We start from the raw sequence: 22,420 nt of genomic DNA on the forward strand, positions 1-22,420 counted from the left end.
ATAAGTGATGCAAAGGAACAAAAAATATTGCAAGAGAATGAAAAAGCATTGAGGGAACACAAAAAAAAGTGTTTTGAATGAATGCTAAAGTGTTTCAGAAAAACAAAATCTCATCTAGTGGTTCTCTACGGGGAAAAGAAGCTTAATTGAGACATGTTTCTACATCTGCAGTTTTTGTCCATCAGCGCTTGGTTATTTGATTTCTGGACCAAATCTGGGCCAAGAAAGCAGAAAGCTTGATTTGTTTTGCAAGTAATATTTCCCACTTTCAACACTGTTTGAGCAGGGAGATTAAACCATCATGAAGCCCGTCACATCTCGAAGGTTTTTAAACGGTCGCCAAAGTTGGGATGAGCTTCAAAATGTTGATGGTTTATTGTTGGTTCAGTGTTAAAAAGAGGGTGTCTTCTAATCAGATTTATATATTGATTCCCAGCAGATCAACACATCTTATTGCTGTAATATTGACTGAATACACATCCTTTTTAAGAGTAAAAGAGTCTAATCCTGATGTGACCACGACTGGCTCACTATGTCAGCTGATTCCAGTAAAACACAATTCAATCAGTGTGTGAAATAAGCAGCCAGCAATTAAACACTAAAGACATCTTACATCTGAGAAGCCTCTTCTTTCCTAGAAGCCCAATCAGCTTGTAATGTGCTGGAAGTGGCTGTTAATGTTTTAGCCTCCACTTGACACTGCAGTCTGTGAGTAAAGCTACTTCCCCTCCAGAGCAGAATCTTTAGTAAGTCACATGACATTGCTGAACTTGAAAGAGGCATTTTTTGGCTGAGCCCTGCAGTCCACTCTGTAAAGGTTCTCCCTTTGTTTCAGTTTCAGTCTGAAGCTTGGCTTGATGAAAACAACGATATGAAAATTCAGAGATGCCGACAAAGTCACCTCAAGACTCGAGGGGGGATTAAGGAAGGGCACTTCGAAGGCAGCCACTCGTATGATGGAAAGCATTTTCATGTTTGACAACAAAGCAATCTGCTTTTTGGCTCGTTACCAGAGAAACGTACAGGGCGATTTACGGGCTCTTGGCGGCGGTCTCTGCCAGTATCCTTGGCAGCATTTGGTTTCACTAAGGCTGCTTTCGCACACAGAATACATAACACTGCTGGACCCACTTCAACTCTCAGTAAAGAGGTAGCTAAAATGCAACTAAACCCTCAGAAGAACTAAAAATTATGTTCTGATGTCACTTTTTTTTACACCTTTGTGAAAAGGAAATGTTGGACATCACTTTCTTGCCAAGAATTAGATGAAATGATCAACACCAGTCTCATTTCTGTACAGTAAATATGAGAAAGCAGCTGATTAGCTTAGCTTAGCATAAAGACAGGAGGAAATAACTAGCCTGCTATTATCATAACTTATAGTTTTTACACTTTGTTTTTGTACAAATTAAACAAACAAGATATAATGTTTTAATAGATGAGCTGTAGAGATTCTGGCGGGCGGTTTTTGTTACCTTTGGACAGAGCCAAGCTAGCAGTTCGCCAATGTTTCCAGTCTTTATGCTAAGCTAAGTTAACCAGCTAATGGCTAAGCTAACTGTATACATATGAGTCTGGTATCAATCTTCTCTTCTCTCAGCAAGACAGCAAATAAACACAAAATGTCAAACTATTCCCTTAAGCTTTATCATCCCTTTGCGACTTTTGCCAATAATGTCCCTGTTTTTTAAGAAAATATATCCTCAGTGGAGCCTCATTAGTTTGAATATTTCAAACTGCACAGGAGACTTTCCAAACTATCCTTTTCTTTGACTTTGCACATTATTTATATGGGTCTGACAAAACTGCAGTGGGAGATAAACACCATCTACCAGTGGACTGTTGCTACCAGTAGATGTTTTTTTTTCTACTCTGCCAGTCTGACAAGTAACATGTCTAGAGCTGCAACTAATGTCATTGATTAATCAGTTGGTCCAAAAAAATCATCAGAAAACAGTAAAACAATTTCCTAGGTCCCAAAGTGATGTCATCATGCCTTGTTTTGTCCAATCAACTGTCCAAAATCCAAAAATATTCAATTGACTGTAATGTAACACAAGGAAAAGCAGCAAATTCTCACTTTTGAGAAGCTGGAACAATCAAATGTTTTGCATTTCTACTTGAAAAGGTACCTCCTGCATGATTAATCAATGATCAAAATAGTTGCGGATTAACTAATCGTTGCAGCTCTAAACATGTCATTAATGCGTCAGCCTCGCATTCAAACGCATGTATCTGACGGGAGACGACAATTATTCCCTGCCCTCAAACTCAACCCATCCTCTCACAGGAGCCGCGGTACGATAAAAATGATCTTTCACTTTTTGTTTTCAACCCTCTGAGCTGTACAGACAATACTGTATATCGCTGTCCCCTAAATCCTGCTGGGTAAAAGCGGACAGTGTCTCTTCCTCTGCTCTAGTTATCTATCAACAAACTGAAATGTACTAAAAATAAAATGTGACTGGGAAAATAAACATGTTCTCGTTGCTATTTTTTTTTACATAACGTTGCTGCTCCCCCCCAGGCTTTTTATGTTGTGAACTACTAGAGAGGCAGGATGTTGGAAAAACTAAGAATATTATTAAATTTATTCATAACCTGCCAGTTTTGGGGATATTTGAAGTAGTTCAAAACTATGAAAAGCAGGAAACAGACTCTCAGGGGACCCAAAGTCCCAGGTTTACTGGTTTACTGCAAGTTTATGAGCGAATTTGCACCACTAAAATATGTCAACTAAAAGTGAGTCATGCATTATTCCTTAATTTTGAGAGGCACTGTGTTATAGTTTTAACACCTTTTTAGTTTATATTGGACTCACATGGTACATACTCCTAAATAAAGTTGTTTAACCAATTAACTGTAAGTTACCTGACCTGGTTGTGCATATAATAAAGCTGCCATGTGTAGTCTGTAGCACGCAATACACTGAATAGGGTGACTAGATACATACACAATGTATAGAGAGTGGTAGTTGGGGTTGGAGAGGGGTTTAAGCCATACATCATATACAATAATTAAAGCCTCCCTCCACTCAAACATGTGTTGTTCCTTCAGTTGGATGTTTGATCTTCACTGTGCAGAATGATGTATGTGCAGAGTTTGACACTAGAAAGCTTGTTTTCATATTCATCTGCTGAAAGTGGAAAGTTTTCTCTGCGCTCATTAAAAATCTGAGTTTAAGGCCTGTACTTACGATTTGCACGATTTGTGACATCACAAGTAATTGGAGCCAATCGCGGTCCAGTATGCAGCTTACACAAGTGTGATGTGGAAACTTGAAGCCTCCCGTACACAAACACTGAGAATGGACTTTACAACGAGGAGACATTTTGAAATGTAAAATATTTACATATTCATAGATTCTGGATTGAGGCAGAAGAAGGGGATGTCATTTTAAGAATCTTTAACCCATTAATTGAACTTTTTTTTGTGGAAAAACATCAGACACAAATTATTAGTCAGAGTATTTTATGTCTTAAAGCAAACTGGGAGGGGTCTTTAATAGATCTTACCACATGTCAAAAATTAATTCTTTTATGTTTTGCCAAAAAATTAGATTTTGCTTTTTCTTTCCTAACATTATTTTCTCCTCTCAAGTGTACATTGCACTGTGTGATCAAAGAAACACACATTTTATGCCATTTGAGAGTAATTAAGTACAATAAAAATATGTTGATCCTAGTCATAAGATGTGGATTAGTTAGATTTAACAGATGAGTGGAAAAACTAAAAAAGATAAAATAAGCTGATGTAGATCTGCACCGATTTTCTTGAAATGTGCTGTAGTTCCTCACATCACCACTGGGTGGAGACACTGAACACTGAGCAGCAAAGGTTTGATACACTTCAAACTATCAGCTGAATCAGCTCAAAAAGTTGCATTCTGCAGATGTAATAAATTTATTTCTCTCAGTCAATTAAAAAAGGCACTACAACGTCTCCTCTACACACTGCTTATTTTGGCTTCTTTATCCAGAATCTTAAAATGACAGATGACAGGATTAATAAAAAAAGGGAAAAGGGTTGCATTTTATGAGAGGAGGGAAAAGTTCAAGATGAAGCTCTGGGAGAAAGAACAGGAGGGATGAATTTAGAGTATGACGACAATATATTACAGTGGCAAGCAATAAAGTTGACATTTACTTACTTTCAACTGTACTGGTGGAAATTATAACCTTGCTAAATGCTGTTTGTCTTCAACTGTAGTTACTGTTGATGCTACTCTTAGACCTTTGATTCTGCTTAAATGTTGTGTTTTAAAGGAAACCCGACACGATTACATGCAGGTACTCGACTCCAAACATCATTAAATGTTAAATATTCTTCTTTTCTAACCTCCATCAACCTTTTTGTCGGGGGAGTTCTCATCAGAAAAATAACACACAGAGAACCAGGTCAAGGTCTCATCTCTTTGCCCAATGTTCTTCATTTACTTCATTCATTGTTTAATGAGTACAGTGAGAGACAAATAAATACAGACAGAACAGCGGTAAAAGGGGGGGAGCAGAGGAAGCGTCGAAAGAGGAGAACTGGAGGAGAGGAAGAGATGGTCGAGTAAAAGGGACGGAGGAGGAGGAGGAGGAGCAGCAGGTTTGGAGCAGGACTACAGACGGGGAACAGAGTCATCGATCCTTCTGAACTCCTAAAAAAAAGTCCTGTAGTTAGGTGAAAACCGGAGCCACAAGGCGAAACTAGTTTTTAAATTCTGTATTCTTCTTCTGTTGAGATCTCAGCCATCCTACAAGCCTGATTCTACTGGAGTATAATGGCAACTGCGCTTCAACGATAATCAATTCAAGTAAAAATCCCATGTGAGAATGTTGTTGCAGGTTGAGAAAAAAATAAAAACAAAAACAACAAAAAAAAACCCCAAAAGAAAAACCAGAGGTGCCGGGTCAGTGAGTCAGGAAAATGCATGGAGGAAAAGACGATGCGAGAGAACCCTCACTCATAAATCTGCCGAAAATAACAGGAACATACTTAAATCATTAAAAAGAATACAAAAGTTGCCTCGTTGCCTTTGTTTTTTTTGTTAGTTTTTACTTGAAAAAATACTTTAAAAAGTAACAAATCAACAGAAAACAGTAGTTGTGGTAGATAGAGCCAGACGTGATGAGAGGGCATATTCAAAACCAGACAGATTTATGAAAAGTGTGCTTGATTTAACCGGTTTCGTCTTCCAAATACAGAGTTAAATCAAGCACGCTGAAATGTTTTAAACATGCCCTCCATCTGCTGAGCTCTGGGGTGAACATACATATGATGTGTGGGGGGAGGAGAGGGGAGGAGGGGACAGGGTTTGTTTTTCATTGACTAAAGGAGAAGATAGTTAGCAGGAGGGGATGTGGAGGCTGTTTTGTCAATATTAAGACTTGTCTGCTGATTTGAGGAGGTTTTCTTTGCTCCTTCTCTTCACGTCCCAGTTGTAGACTCGTGCCATGTCTGAGGGGAGCGTTGGGTTAAGGAACAACAGCAGCGGCGGCGGCGGCACAGTGACAGCATCATGATTAGTCATAGTAAAACAGAGTTTTCCATTTAGTGTTGGACCTGGAGACATATAGTAGCTGCTGTTTCCTGTTTTGGTCCCTTTTACAGAAAACTACAGAACTGTAAACTCAACACTGACTGTCAGGCTGGTAAATAAGCAAACTAATACAACACTATTCCTCGACAATAGATTTAAAAAGGTCAGTTCACCCAAATTATATAAAACATTTTCATAAAACTACCTGTAAAATCTTTGACATACCTTTTCATAAGAACTAAAGGTAAAGGTGATATAGAAATTGTGTTTCCATTATATAGTTTGTCCACTAGAGGGCACTAATTTTTAACAGTAATGTTCACCTTTGTACATCTACTAGTTACTTAGATCTTTCTCTTAAAAAGATCCTTATTAAAAAGGTTTAATATTATGTAATCATGTAAAAAGGGTTAGGGTTAGAAAAAAAAAAAAAAGTAGTAAACATCCTTTAAACTCTCAAAAATCCATCAATAATGTGCAATTTATCTTCTTATTTTTCTGTTTTGCATGAAAGGTACAATGTGTTTTTTTCTCTATTAAACCAAACTGCATTTCACTCCTTGACTGATATTGTATTGATTTACCATTTAAACTGATACCTCTTTGTTTAAAACCAAACAACATCCTCTTTTTATGAGAAATACCATATTGGCCCGAATAGAAGGCGATGTATCGGCGAGTATCTATAATACTGGCTTATACAGAGAGCTGCATCATGTGTTTGTAGCCTTGATGAACGCTAGCAAGTGTTTCCAAGTCAGTTTATATTGAGTCTGTTAAGAGTCTGTCAGCACTAAAAGTGTTTGGTTAGTTCAGTTTAACCTGCAGGAGTTTCTGAAGGCTCGTGTAACATGTTTTCCTACAATGGAGGAAATAAATTCATGACGAGTGAGTTTACTTTAGAAACAGATTGCGGACCGATCAGGCAGCCGAGAATCTCTGCTGTCACACCTGATGAGGAGCTCGAAAAGACACAAAGTCTTAAAAATGGTGAATGCCAGAGAAAATAATATCAATGCTTCCAACAATGACACAGGAGACTGTGAGTGAGTGACTGATTGACAAGTACACAAATTTGCACTTTACGTTCTGCTTTAATGGTGCCATTTCCCTTTTATGAGAGAAAATGATTCAAGGACGAGGACTTTATTCTCCTTTGATAAATAGTATCTTTGGGAAACTTTCCCAACAGTGTAAAAGTGTGTTTTTATCTTCATAAAGTATTTTTCTGAAAATGTGTTGGAGAAACGGGGGTCGTCTTTTATATTTGGGCCAATAAGTACATCACATGAGAAGTAAAGATGTAATTTTTAAGACCTTTAAATTGAATCATGTTGACATAAAAAAAACAGAGATTTGACTTAATGTACATTTTTTTCTTGTTAATTTTGTTTTTCTTACCTGTGTTATCTTTTTTATTAACAATTGACAAAAAAAGAAAATGTTCAAAGGAGGCATCACTAGAGAATAAACTTGGTAAAGTAATATATAAAAACACACGAGCGAGCAGGAACAGCTTCACTGAACTTCCTGTCGCTTTAAACCGACTGTGAGCCAAACCTGCGTGGACTACAGGTCCAGGTGGAAGGATACTGACTTCGGTGGTGGTGAACTGGTCTCGCAGGAAATCCAGGTCATCCTCGAGTGTCTCTAGGTTACGAGATGCTGTGGACAGGTTCTTCTCTAGGAGAGCCTGGGCTTCGTCGATGTCGTACTCTAACATGACGTTAGCCTTTGGAGGGAGAATGATGATGAAGAAGAAGAAGACTATTAAGTTGAGAGTTTACAGCCTCACAGTGAAAGTAACTTAAACCTCTTTCCAAACATCACATGCTGATGTCTTTTGTGACTTATATTCTGTATCTATAAAGTTCTTTGAGACATAAATCAGAGCTCTACTTACTCCTAACCATAGGCAGACTTTATCGGTGGGCGGCACTGAGGCCTTGCAGTAAACATTGTCAGCCAATAGGAAGTGTGTTTCCATGGGGTCTGTGGTCTCCTGTGTAAAAAGAAAAAAAATGACAGCAAACTTGGTCAAAAACAGACTTTTCAGTTATTTTTTTAAACAAAGTTTGATCTTAAATTTTCTATCACACAGCTCTAATAGAGGAGAGATGAGCACTTGTCCAGGAGAAAGTTGTTAGTTGTTTATTTTCTTGATTAAGTCGATTAGTCGGTTGGTCTATAAAATGTCTGAAAATTGTGAAAACTGATTAAGATTTTTCATTACTGTCACAGAAGACTAAATAAACCAGAAAATATTCATATTTGTGAAGCTGAAATCAGAAAATTTGGACTTTTTTTCTGTTAAAAAAAAAAACAAACTCAAAACTATTAATCGATTATCAAAAAAGTTGGTATAAGTTTTCTGTCGACTGATTAATCAACCAATCGTTGCAGCTCTAGCCACAACAAACCTGAACATTAAGAATAGTTTGTAGTTCATAAAGATTTATACGAACAAGAAAGATGATTTATTCATTTTTGTATAATTTAGTTAGTAAATTGTATTTGCAGCACATAAATCTTTTCATTTTAAACCTCTTAGATCAAACTTAAGCGAATCTTGAAGCTCAACAGATACTTGATATTGTGACGTATCAATACTGATTGATAAGAAGGTGGAGAGAGCATAACTGAAGATTTCTACATTAAAACCTGACAAGACCAATAAACTGCCTGCGTCTGTGCTGAAATGTGACGTTTTTTGTTAAGCAGCTGATTTAAAACAGTCAAAGGTCTATTGATCCGGTTAGAAATTCCTTCTGTGATCCTTTTATTTTCATCTCGGGTCATTCGCGGATTACTCAGACAAGTTAAATCAACAACAAATTAAGACTGCAACACGTTTTACCCACCACACTGCCATCTCATAGCATAATACATTGATGTCATACCAGTTTAGCACAACTAGCAAGTTTTAAATGACTCCAATTTAAGTAGTTAATGTACATAAGTCCTGTCAAGCTTCATCATGTGTCTGCTAATATTCCAGATGTTTGTACGAAATGTTTGAGAGAGAAAGGTGCTCTATTTTTTTTTTATAGGAATGTCCAAAGATCCAAAGTCCCTTTAAACATCAAACTCTGTGCTTGGAATATATCTGAAGGACTTTAAATACACTGTACATCGAAACACACTAATTTCGGACTTCTTCAAACCAGGAGAGCTATTGATCTATGTTGGAAAAATATAGACGCTCCAGCTTTTAGATTGTATCGGTCCGGAAAGACTAACTTACATTTTTAATGGCAAATAATGTCATGAAAGATGGGAATGTAGGCTTTACCTGAGAGGAATTAGTAAAGAATACAGGGAGGTATTTTGTTTTATTTGTATTCTATCCCATACCGGTGCAAATTGAGTGCGTGTACGTGGGTGTTTGTGTTATATATGTGCATTTTCTGTTCTCAAACTGTTGTATTGTTACTGTATATTTCATAAGAAAATGACAACAAACATTTGTTCAAAGTTAGGTCACAAAAACGCACCTTTTTCTTCTGCATGTGCCGTAGGATTTCTAGCGTCTGTGTGATTTGTGGGATCTGGTTTTTCAACCTACGTACCGAGAGAGAAAGAGTCAGGAAGAAGAAAAAAAAAAGAAACATGAAACAGTGTGTATTTCTGTACCAAAGCAAAGCTAACTTCAAACAAGGGAAAACAAGATTAAAAGCAGCTTGAAATATATCACATGATGTAAAAATCACATGTAAATACAGTTAAAACAGCTGATAAATGCTCTTCTATTTGCAAATGACTACATGTCCCTTTACACTGTTTAATTTTGAGCGGGACAGAGAAACTTGGTGTCTGTATGTTGTTACCTGAGTTTCTTCTGGGACAGGTTGAGCTCCATGTATTTATATTTCTGGTACTGTTCGTCCAGCTTCCTCAGCGCTGAGTCTGCTGTCTCATTGCCAGGCTGCTTCATAAAAGAGTCAACATCCTCCTGCAGAGTACAAACAGTGAGCCAAGACATTAAAACTGGAATGACACTGAGTTATTAGAGTCAATAATCACATATCAGACAATCTTTGTTTAAAATCAAAACTTGATTTTAAACAAAGAATCTCTTAAATCTCTTAAATTAGAATCTCTTAAAGATTCTCTTAAATTAGCTTTTTTTTTTAGCTTGATGAGATATACTGAGCAGGATATTTTCAGTGCTGTTAGGTGGACGAATGACGTAATGGTGAGACTGTTTCTAAATTAGCTGATAAATTACCCTATTCTGCACTTTGTTACTCATCAGCTCACATACAAGCCAATATCAATAAACACTCAGCGAGCACTTTATTAGGAACAACTGTGCAATCTAGTGTAATCCAACACAACAGCGCTGCTATAAATTCTACTTTATGTTTATTCTTGAGGTCTTAGTGGATGGTGGTGGTATGCTGTAGTTCATTAAATTGACAAGTGTTCCTAATATTTCGTCCACCCCATAAACATACATGAGGAGGGGAAACTATTAGGAATACTGTTCAATTTAAAGGATACGTTCACAATTTTTTTAAAGTCTTAAAACAGCTAGTTAGGTGCCCATATGACGAGTGAACTGTAATCGTTCCTTCTGTTCTTACTGGCTGCTAAAAGATCCCCTTCACATGTGTTTTCAATGTAAGTGATGGAGGCCAAAATCCACAGTGTACACAGTCGCTTTCTGCAAAAATGCATTTAAAAGTTGATGTGAAGCTTATATATGGCTTCAGCAGTCTGAGTTAGTCATATCAAGTGGATATCTGACACATTTACAGTCTTTTTAGCTTTAAATTCCCTCTTTGTGTTTCCCTGCTGAGACGTGAATTTCAACGGCCACATTAAGATAGACGAAGAATATATCAAGAATTAAAAGGACTTATTTCTCAGCGGGATTTGGCAAAAACTCATCCACGTGTTTATCTTCGGTCGATTCGACTACAGGTCTCTCTAAAATATCGATCGGACAGCTGCAGCTGATTCAGGACGCTGCTGCTCGAGACGTCACATCACTCCGGTTCTCAGATCTTTACACTGGCTTCCCTGTCTGTCAAACAATTGATTTCAACATACTGCTGTTGGTTTATAAAGCACTGATCTGATGCTACATTATGAGCCGTCCACGCCTCTCAGATCGTCTAGGACAGGTCTCTTTTCTGTCCCCGGAGTCAAACATGGAGAAGCAGCATTCAGTTTTTATGCTCCACATATCTGGGGCCTCAAAAGTGTAGCCTATGTGCGCACAAAAGCTGAAAATGGCGTGCGCAAATGGTCAATGCAAAAGCCTTCATGAATATTGAGGTACAATCTGTTCCTGTGGAGAACGGCAGCATTAAAAAGAAGAAAGTTTGAGCGGGTGACGACTGCAGCAGCTGGTAACGCAGTCGGAGCAACAAACGAAACAATTCATGAAATTAGACGTGATTAAAAGTGAAGATGTGGCAAGAGGGTACAAAGTAGCGCAGGCACGGCGACACCGAAGCTCACCGCTTTGGTATTTGTTAAGCATCTACTGTATATAGACACATACATGACTGATGAGACCACACACTCAATATGCCACAATCCTGGCATCATGCTGGCATTTCAGCAGCTGCACTGCTTCACAACCAAATGTGAGCACCATACAGCTCCTCTCCTCTGCGCTCTGGGAATGTGATGGTGAGAAGTTTCATTAATAGTTCAATAATAAAATTTTTTTTTTAAAAAAAATCACAAAAAAGGTGTTTATGGAATAGTTATGGCTGACTACAAGCACAAGCAACACTGCTGATAAAGTGGATCTATAGTAAACGTGTGGTATGAAGTGAAGTGAAATGAAATACGCGAGAGGAATCGTTATATAAACTGGCTTCGATTCACCACCAAAATGTTCGTATGTATGGGTCAGAGTTTCCGTACAGGTGAGCACATTCTCCTGTCCTTTTTGGTGGGAAGTGACGTATATATCTCAAAGGTAATGAATGAGGCCCCTGAAACAAACTCCAAGAAGATTTGAGGTCGTTGCTGCATTTTATCAGCTAAATCAAATTTGAGGCCTTTGATTAATATCTCGCACTGTAACTTTTACTCTCCTATTTTATTTGCCTTAATCTATTTTTACTTTCTATTTAACTGTATTTAAATGTCTTTTTTTTTATATTATCTTGTGTTTCTTTTACATTTTGCCTTGAAGCCTTTTATGTTTTATGTAAAGCACTTTGAACTGTCTTGTTGAAGTGTGCTATACAAATTAACTCACCTTGCCTTGAGCTGCAATGGAAGAGCAGGAACAAAAAGAGGAACTTTGGCACTAAAAAAGACTGTAACATCACAAGATGACTTTATTTGACTCTTTTGGTCAGCTGAAGCTTTATATTAGCTTCAGATAAACTTTTAAATACATTGCATATCTGGTATGTACATTATGAAGGGATCTTCTAATGGTCAGTATGAACAGGAGGAATGATTATAACCAGAAAAACCTATTTCAATGTTCATTTGGGCACCTGACTGTTGTTTTATGACAGTACATCATCACCACTTACTACGACCTCAATGTTTCAGACAGAGGCTAAACTGAAGGGCTTCATAATGACCTAAATAAGATGTTTTTAACTATAAATAATGATAGATATTCCAGTAGAGCCCTAAAATATAAATATAAACCTTCAAATGTGCATGATACATCCCCTTTAAGTGGCCATACACCTGGCAGCCAACAACCCAAACATGTTTTAACGCATAATTTTAATCCCTTTAGGTAGAAATCCTCAACAATGATGAATTATTCCTCTATAAACTGTTTTTATTTAGTGTTAGCCTGGCTCCTCCACTGTGATATATTACCTAACAATGAATGGAGGAGAAGCAGGAAGCTAACGCTACTTTAAATGACAGCAGCAGATTTATTAGCACAGCTAGGTTGATTGACAGACGTTTATTTAGCTATAATGAGCTAAAAATGTAAAGTGGAAATGAGGTACAGGCTGCTGTGTCCATAGATGGCAGTGAGCAACCGCCCCACTTGTGTTAGCTCTCTCGCTAGCTTAGCTAACTTAGCATGACGCGCCCACACGCCGGTTACAAGTACAAACGCGTCTTTTTAACGCTGCCGACATGTTATAGTGAGACATTTCAGAGGGTTTACGCACCACAAACACCGCTTCAGGGATCCCGAGATGCTTTCTCTTTGTCGCCTGTACTGCATTGCTGTTGTCTATGGTCGCTGCCATGCTGGAGAGAGGCTACTCCTTTCTTCCTTTACGTACAAGACTCTCTGTGCGTCAATACGTCTCCCTGTGCGTCAACACGTCTCTGTGCGTCCGTCTCAAGAAGAGAGTCGACGCTCAGCTCCCTCTAGTGGTCACAGGCTGCTTACTACAACTAACAGTGTTTGCAGAAGTATTCAGATCCTTCACTTAAGAAAAAGTACCAATACAGCAATGTAAAAATACTACATTACAAGTAAAAGTCCTGCATGAATGTAAAACTATTAAAGTATTAAAATAAAAGTAGTGTTTTGGTCCCTCTGACTGATATATTATTATATATGAAATCATTAAATTATTAATACTGAAACATCAGTGTTAGAGCAGCGTGTTACTGTTGTAGCTGCTGGAGGTGGAGCTAGTTTCAAATACTTTATATACAGTTAGCTAGTTTAGTCCAGTGGTTCCCAACCTAGGGGTCGGGCCCCTCCAAAGGGTCACCAGATAAATCTGAGGGGTCATGAGATGATTAATGGGAGAGAAAAGAAGAAAAAACAAAGTTCTGATACACAAAGCTGTTTTCAGTTTTTGGAAACTTCTCTAATCTTTGATTTTTGGGTGAAATATTGGACCATTTGAACATTTATTGAAATGAAAGCATGTGAGAAGTTTAGAGGGAAAAATCACTATTTGGTGGAGCTGTTAACAACTCATAGACATCTGAAATGTGACCCTGACTACACACTGCTTTTTGTAAGACGTCAAAAACCAAAAAAGGTTGGAAACCACAGGTTTCACCTTTAACAATGTGTTGTATTTTAAAAGCTTGTTATATTATCCATTGTGTCAAATCTTCATCTGAAAAGTAACTAAAACTGTCAAATAAATTTAGTGGAGTAGAAAGTATAATATTTCCCTCTGAAATGTAGTGGATTGGAAGTATAAAGTAGCATCACATGGAAATACTCAAGTAAAGTACAAGTACCTCAAAATTGTACATGAGTACAGTACTTGAGTAAATGTACTTAGTCTGCCACTGGCTACTAATGTATCTAGTATTTCTTCCTCTACAACTACTGTTTTCAGAGTCAGATATTAAAGCTCCCTTCCACTCAAAAATGTGCTTTTCTTCTTGTTCCTTCAGTTGGATGTTTGAGCTTCACTGCACAGAATGATGTACGTGCAGAGTTTGACACTAAAAGTTTCTTTGTGCTTGAATCTGATTTTAAGGGGTTGGCCTGAAAGCATGATTTGTGACATTGCAACTAGTTTGGAAGCCAATGCTGCTCAAATATTCAATTTATACAAATGTGATGTGGAAACTTGAAACCTCCAGTGCACATATATTGAGAATAGATATTACAGTGAAGTAGGAGACATCTTGTGTTCAGCAGTTAAACATCTCAAATGAAAAATATTTGCATATTCCTAGAATCTGGTATTTTTAACGAGGGAGAAGGAGTAGATGACATTTTAATGATTTTAAAGTGGGAATTATACTTTTTTTTGTGGAAAAACCATATCAGGCACACACTGTTGCTCCAAGCAGAGTATTTATGTCTTAATACATGCCTGGAAGGGATCTTTAAGAAATGGGGAACTAGACAAAAAAAGTCAGTTTCAAAATTCTACAAGATCCCCTCCAGACATGGAGGATATGATAATGCAAATATGTTTTTTTTCCAGATGTTTAATTGCTGCACACAAGATGTCTCTTTGTTCACTGTAAAGTCTGTTATCAGTGTTTGTGCACTGGAGGCTTCAAGTTTCCACATCACACTCGTGTAAGTCGAATACTGGACCAGGATTGGCCTCCAAACTAGTTGTGATGTCACAAATTATGCGTACAGACCGACCCCTTAAAATCAGATTTAAGCACAGAGAGATTTTCCACCTTCAGCAGATAAATGTGAAAACAGTCTTTTAGTGTCAAACTCTGCACATACATCATTCTGCACAGTGAAGCTCAAACATCAAACTAAAGGAACAAGAAGAAAAACATATTTTTTAGTCTATGGGGACTTAGTAATAATATTTATCTATCCAATGAACCGCTGAGACTGGGATGTAATGTTAACCACAATAAGTGCAGCTATTGTGATATTGAAATTGAAACTACAGATCATTTATTTTTCTATTATATGTGACATTCTGGGAGGATTTACAGGACTGGCTGTCAACCAAAAGCCAACTATTTGCTCCTCTCACAAGAGAGTTTGTGTTTGGTATTAACATGGGAGACATTAAGAGTGACTTGATATTGAAGCTCCTGGCAAACATTTTTCATCCATGTATCTAGATGGAGGAAAATGAAGCCCGCTTTTTTCCTTGGGACCTTGTGGACATTCTTCTCGTTGCTTTGAGACGATTGAAAAGAGAACATGCCAAGTCATCACAATATTTGAGACGTCTAGAGCAACTACATGGAAGAGTGCAGAGACTGGTGGAAAGAGGCTAGAGGTGACACCATGGGCCTCTGAGGTGTTTACTGTTTTTATGCCTTGATGTTTGTTAATGAATCTTTTTCAATAAAGAAGAAGAAAAAAAACTACTATCACTACTGATAGAGCTTCTTTTACTTACTACTTTACAAGACCTACTACTACAACTGTATATGATAAGATGAACTATGATAAGATGAGATCATGATTGTTTGTGCCTACAGTGAAAAAAAAAAGAAATATAGTCTATATTCTACATACCTAAAATAAAAACATACATGGTAAAAACTGTATGAAATGAAACATTCAAGTAAAACAGTTTGAAGAAATATCCCTCTACTTCCAACGAAAATCAAGTTTCCTAGAACGCAAAGAATAACTACTCAAGAAATGACTCAAGTACAATTTTGAGGACCTTGAACTTATTAGGCAATCTCCATTTTATTTAACTTTATACTTCCACTGTAGGAAAATATTTCTTAATTTGTTGATTCAAAACTTGTTTACTGAGTTGCAGAAGATTGATAAAGCAACAGCTGTGTTGAAAGTCAAACAACAACACAAGTCAAGAGTCTACAGCAATGCAAGCATCTGTGAGGCTTTTGTACTGTACTGCTACTTTACTGGCTGATGGGTTTAGCTACTGCTACTTTACTGGCTGATGGGTTTAGTTCTGCATGGATTTGGTCATAAACCAAAGTATTGCACAAATATGGCTACAAATGTGAACCTTGTGGCGCTTTTCAGAGATGGAGGCTTGTGGATTTTGGTCCCCATCAATTACACTGTAGGTGCATTATGAAGTCAGTATGAACAGGAGGAATGATTACAGCAAGAAAAAACTATTTCATTGTTCATTTGGGCTCCTGAATGTTGTTTTAAGACAGTTGAGTTGAAAAGTTGTGAACCGTCCTTAAACATAAACATGCTAACATGCTCACAATATCAGTGCTGACATTTGCAGGAATAATATTTAATTTGATTTAATTAAATTAATGTTTTCCCCAATTCTAGTTAAGTGTGTTAGCATGCTAATATGTGATAATTGGCACTAAACACAAAGTACTGTACTGCTACTTTACTGGCTGATGGCTTTAGTTCTGCATGGATTTGGTCATAAACCAAAGTATTGCACAAATATGGCTACAAATGTGAACCTTGTGGTGCTATAGAGGAAAAGTTGAGGGATCAACAGAGTTATTAGGATACATCCTCTGGGAACACTGACTGTGCCAAATTTCAAGCTAACTCACTCTAAAGGTTGTAAGATATTTTGACTTTGAAAAACTGGTAGTCTGTATATATATTTTTGAAAAAAATCTCCACACACCTGAGTATGTGACAGGTGCATCGGAGGAAGATGCAACTTGAAAACAACGGGCCTCATTCACCAGCCGTCCTTAAAAAGAAAGTTCTTCTTAAAACCCACTTATGCAGTTTTCACGAAGATTCTGACATTCACCGATGTTTTCTTATTTGAGATTTGTTCTTAGTTAAGAACAGAGTCTACTCACACTCAAGAGCACACTTATGCACGTTTGAGTGTTGACATGTTTGTCCAAAATAATCTGTTATTACATTTTCTTCAGTTCAACAGTTGTATAATATTATGGGATTTAAATTACAATCAAAATGTTATCATTTGTAATATTTGTAATAATTATTTTACAAAGCATTATGGTTTTAAAACACAAACGAGGATGTCCGTCCTCAACCACTCCTGGGACTATAGACTTACTGTCCAAGTTTGACAGCAATTAATTGCTTGTTTCTAAATAAAGGCTTTAAAATTCATTTAACTTTTACAGTGTTATTATTCATAGCTTACACTTAATCTCAAGATTTGTACTATTATTATTATTTGTACTCATTTCTTCAAGTGACTCGGAGATTGTTGCCAGTGTCGAGGCTATCTGTGAAAGTGTTTGGGCCATTTTCTCTTGTTTTGGGTGTTTCACAATTATGCAATGTTGCTCTAAGCTGCAGAAGCAAATGTTTTAATTTTGAATACAAACTAATCACTCAGGTAAATTACCATTTATTATGTTATTAAACACATGTTGAAGAGGAGAACACTTATTCACAAAAATAATCACCTGCCTTTAGGTTTTACACACTGGTGTTTACATGTTAAATGTGTCACATGTTCAATGGTTTTACAGCTACAGCTTTGTACTGTCAAATTGTATCAATTCTGAAAAAACAGCTTAACTTCTGGTTATGATATAGGAGGTGGCCTAGAAGATGAAACCACTGTGCTGGAAAAATGACAGTAGAAGTGTTCTGTTGGAGAAATCACTAAATTGTATTAATATTTGGATGATGGTTAATCCAGTGTAGAAGTCTGTTCAACTGATCAGTTTTGCCTTTAAAGAACATGATGCACTCTTGACCCTGTCTGTTGACCTTTATATGTTGTAATCACATTGTTGTGTTTTTAAGTAAGATGTTTCTTGCTTGTGTAGGCAAATTAATGTCTAGTTTGTTAGGAATAAAGAAATAGAAAGGGTTATCTGAAGTGCATGATACATGGTGAAACAGATGATAAGAAGAGATTGTTTGAAAAGGGGAACTAAATAAAAGAACTGGACATTGTCCAAGACAGGCATGATACCACAAACAGGTGTGGCCAAAGCTATTGGTACCCTTTCAACTTTTTAAAAAAAACTAAATTTTCTCTGTATTAAGTTGAAACTGACAGAAGTACATGGTATCCATCATTCTTTATTTCACATTGAATATAACTGAAACTTTGCTTTTGATTTACAACGTAACATATTATTTAATACAATAAAACAAATGAAAATAGTTTGGCCAAAATATTGGTACCCTTAACTTAATATTTGGTGGCACAGCCTTTGCAGGCAATAACTGTAAACTTGTTTACTCAGTTGCAGAAGATTGATAAAGCAACAGCTCTGTTGAAAGTCAAACAACAACACAAGTCAAGAGTCTAATAATATTTATCTATCCAATGAACCGCTGAGACTGGGATGTAATGTTAACCACAATAAGTGCAGCTATTGTGATACTGAAATTGAAACTACAGATCATTTATTTTTCTATTATATGTGACATTCTGGGAGGATTTACAGGACTGGCTGTCAACCAAAAGCCAACTATTTGCTCCTCTCACAAGAGAGTTTGTGTTTGGTATTAACATGGGAGACATTAAGAGTGACTTGATATTGAAGCTCCTGGCAAACATTTTTCATCCATGTATCTAGATGGAGGAAAATGAAGCCCGCTTTTTTCCTTGGGACCTTGTGGACATTCTTCTCGTTGCTTTGAGACCATTGAAAAGAGAACATGCCAAGTCATCACAATAGTTTATTGTTTTTATGCCTTGATGTTTGTTAATGAATCTTTTTCAATAAAGAAGAAGAAAAAAAACTACTATCACTACTGATAGAGCTTCTTTTACTTACTACTTTACAAGACCTACTACTACAACTGTATATGATAAGATGAACTATGATAAGATGAGATCATGATTGTTTGTGCCTACAGTGAAAAAAAAAGAAATATAGTCTATATTCTACATACCTAAAATAAAAACATACATGGTAAAAATTGTATGAAATGAAACATTCAAGTAAAACAGTTTGAAGAAATATCCCTCTACTTCCAACGAAAATCAAGTTTCCTAGAACGCAAAGAATAACTACTCAAGAAATGACTCAAGTACAATTCTGAGGAACTTGAACTTATTAGGCAATCTCCATTTTATTTAACTTTATACTTCCACTGTAGGAAAATATTTCTTAATTTGTTGATTCAAAACTTGTTTACTGAGTTGCAGAAGATTGATAAAGCAACAGCTGTGTTGAAAGTCAAACAACAACACAAGTCAAGAGTCTACAGCAATGCAAGCATCTGTGAGGCTTTTGTACTGTACTGCTACTTTACTGGCTGATGGGTTTAGCTACTGCTACTTTACTGGCTGATGGGTTTAGTTCTGCATGGATTTGGTCATAAACCAAAGTATTGCACAAATATGGCTACAAATGTGAACCTTGTGGCGCTTTTCAGAGATGGAGGCTTGTGGATTTTGGTCCCCATCAATTACACTGTAGGTGCATTATGAAGTCAGTATGAACAGCAGGAATGATTACAGCAAGAAAAAACTATTTCATTGTTCATTTGGGCTCCTGAATGTTGTTTTAAGACAGTTGAGTTGAAAAGTTGTGAACCGTCCTTAAACATAAACATGCTAACATGCTCACAATATCAGTGCTGACATTTGCAGGAATAATATTTAATTTGATTTAATTTAATTTAATTAATGTTTTCCCCAATTCTAGTTAAGTGTGTTAGCATGCTAATATGTGATAATTGGCACTAAACACAAAGTGCTGTACTGCTACTTTACTGGCTGATGGGTTTAGTTCTGCATGGATTTGGTCATAAACCAAAGTATTGCACAAATATGGCTACAAATGTGAACCTTGTGGCGCTATAGAGGAAAAGTTGAGGGATCAACAAAGTTATTAGGATACATCCTCTGGGAACACTGACTGTGCCAAATTTCAAGCTAACTCACTCTGAAGGTTGTAATATATTTTGACTTTGAAAAACTGGTAGTCTGTATATATATTTTTGAAAAAAATCTCCACACACCTGAGTATGTGACAGGTGCATCGGAGGAAGATGCAACTTGAAAACAACGGGCCTCATTCACCAGCCGTCCTTAAAAAGAAAGTTCTTCTTAAAACCCACTTATGCAGTTTTCACGAAGATTCTGACATTCACCGATGTTTTCTTATTTGAGATTTGTTCTTAGTTAAGAACAGAGTCTACTCACACTCAAGAGCACACTTATGCACGTTTGAGTGTTGACATGTTTGTCCAAAATAATCTGTTATTACATTTTCTTCAGTTCAACAGTTGTATAATATTATGGGATTTAAATTACAATCAAAATGTTATCATTTGTAATATTTGTAATAATTATTTTACAAAGCATTATGGTTTTAAAACACAAACGAGGATGTCCGTCCTCAACCACTCCTGGGACTATAGACTTACTGTCCAAGTTTGACAGCAATTAATTGCTTGTTTGTAAATAAAGGCTTTAAAATTCATTTAACTTTTACAGTGTTATTATTCATAGCTTACACTTAATCTCAAGATTTGTACTATTATTATTATTATTTGTACTCATTTCTTCAAGTGACTCGGAGATTGTTGCCAGTGTCGAGGCTATCTGTGAAAGTGTTTGGGCCATTTTCTCTTGTTTTGGGTGTTTCACAATTATGCAATGTTGGTCTAAGCTGCAGAAGCAAATGTTTTAATTTTGAATACAAACTAATCACTCAGGTAAATTACCATTTATTATGTTATTAAACACATGTTGAAGAGGAGAACACTTATTCACAAAAATAATCACCTGCCTTTAGGTTTTACACACTGGTGTTTACATGTTAAATGTCACATGTTCAATGGTTTTACAGCTACAGTTTTGTACTGTCAAATTGTATCAATTCTGAAAAAACAGCTTAACTTCTGGTTATGATATAGGAGGTGGCCTAGAAGATGAAACCACTGTGCTGGAAAAATGACAGTAGAAGTGTTCTGTTGGAGAAATCACTAAATTGTATTAATATTTGGATGATGGTTAATCCAGTGTAGAAGTCTGTTCAACTGATCAGTTTTGCCTTTAAAGAACATGATGCACTCTTGACCCTGTCTGTTGACCTTTATATGTTGTAATCACATTGTTCTGTTTTTAAGTAAGATGTTTCTTGCTTGTGTAGGCAAATTAATGTCTAGTTTGTTAGGAATAAAGAAATAGAAAGGGTTATCTGAAGTGCATGATACATGGTGAAACAGATGATAAGAAGAGATTGTTTGAAAAGGGGAACTAAATAAAAGAACTGGACATTGTCCAAGACAGGCATGATACCACAAACAGGTGTGGCCAAAGCTATTGGTACCCTTTCAACTTTTTAAAAAAAACTAAATTTTCTCTGTATTAAGTTGAAACTGACAGAAGTACATGGTATCCATCATTCTTTATTTCACATTGAATATAACTGAAACTTTGCTTTTGATTTACAACGTAACATATTATTTAATACAATAAAACAAATGAAAATAGTTTGGCCAAAATATTGGTACCCTTAACTTAATATTTGGTGGCACAGCCTTTGCAGGCAATAACTGTAAACTTGTTTACTCAGTTGCAGAAGATTGATAAAGCAACAGCTCTGTTGAAAGTCAAACAACAACACAAGTCAAGAGTCTAATAATATTTATCTATCCAATGAACCGCTGAGACTGGGATGTAATGTTAACCACAATAAGTGCAGCTATTGTGATACTGAAATTGAAACTACAGATCATTTATTTTTCTATTATATGTGACATTCTGGGAGGATTTACAGGACTGGCTGTCAACCAAAAGCCAACTATTTGCTCCTCTCACAAGAGAGTTTGTGTTTGGTATTAACATGGGAGACATTAAGAGTGACTTGATATTGAAGCTCCTGGCAAACATTTTTCATCCATGTATCTAGATGGAGGAAAATGAAGCCCGCTTTTTTCCTTGGGACCTTGTGGACATTCTTCTCGTTGCTTTGAGACCATTGAAAAGAGAACATGCCAAGTCATCACAATAGTTTATTGTTTTTATGCCTTGATGTTTGTTAATGAATCTTTTTCAATAAAGAAGAAGAAAAAAAACTACTATCACTACTGATAGAGCTTCTTTTACTTACTACTTTACAAGACCTACTACTACAACTGTATATGATAAGATGAACTATGATAAGATGAGATCATGATTGTTTGTGCCTACAGTGAAAAAAAAAGAAATATAGTCTATATTCTACATACCTAAAATAAAAACATACATGGTAAAAATTGTATGAAATGAAACATTCAAGTAAAACAGTTTGAAGAAATATCCCTCTACTTCCAACGGAAATCAAGTTTCCTAGAATGCAGAGAATAACTACTCAAGAAATGACTCAAGTACAATTCTGAGGAACTTGAACTTATTAGGCAATCTCCATTTTATTTAACTTTATACTTCCACTGTAGGAAAATATTTCTTAATTTGTTGATTCAAAACTTGTTTACTGAGTTGCAGAAGATTGATAAAGCAACAGCTGTGTTGAAAGTCAAACAACAACACAAGTCAAGAGTCTACAGCAATGCAAGCATCTGTGAGGCTTTTGTACTGTACTGCTACTTTACTGGCTGATGGGTTTAGCTACTGCTACTTTACTGGCTGATGGGTTTAGTTCTGCATGGATTTGGTCATAAACCAAAGTATT

At 36.5% G+C, this 22,420-nt stretch overlaps 1 protein-coding gene across 1 annotated transcript; it reads right to left on the minus strand.

The window, feature by feature from the left end:
• Positions 1-4,398: 4,398 nt before the first annotated feature.
• On the minus strand, positions 4,399-12,779 carry vbp1 (von Hippel-Lindau binding protein 1). The gene is made up of 6 exons (XM_044341072.1): positions 12,643-12,779; positions 9,355-9,479; positions 9,022-9,088; positions 7,431-7,529; positions 7,121-7,259; positions 4,399-5,445 (listed from the first exon to the last, which is right to left on the minus strand). The coding sequence occupies exons 1-6, from the start codon at positions 12,721-12,723 to the stop codon at positions 5,369-5,371; spliced, it is 588 nt and encodes a 195-aa protein (XP_044197007.1). The 5' UTR covers positions 12,724-12,779; the 3' UTR covers positions 4,399-5,368.
• Between the last annotated feature and the right edge of the window lie 9,641 nt (positions 12,780-22,420).

Source organism: Thunnus albacares, chromosome 22 (genome assembly GCF_914725855.1).
Source record: "Thunnus albacares chromosome 22, fThuAlb1.1, whole genome shotgun sequence".
Classification (NCBI taxonomy): Eukaryota; Metazoa; Chordata; class Actinopteri; order Scombriformes; family Scombridae; genus Thunnus; species Thunnus albacares.

What these genes read in the sequence shown, in the direction of transcription:
- vbp1 (XM_044341072.1), bottom strand. Translation starts at nt 12,723, where the DNA reads ATGGCAGCGACCATAGACAACAGCAATGCAGTACAGGCGACAAAGAGA. An exon ending in GGCACATGCAGAAGAAAAAG is followed by an intron (nt 7,530 to 9,021) that starts GTGCGTTTTTGT and finishes CTTTTTACACAG; the next exon opens with GAGACCACAGACCCCATGGA. An exon ending in AAGTCTGCCTATGGTTAGGA is followed by an intron (nt 7,260 to 7,430) that starts GTAAGTAGAGCT and finishes CTCCCTCCAAAG; the next exon opens with GCTAACGTCATGTTAGAGTA.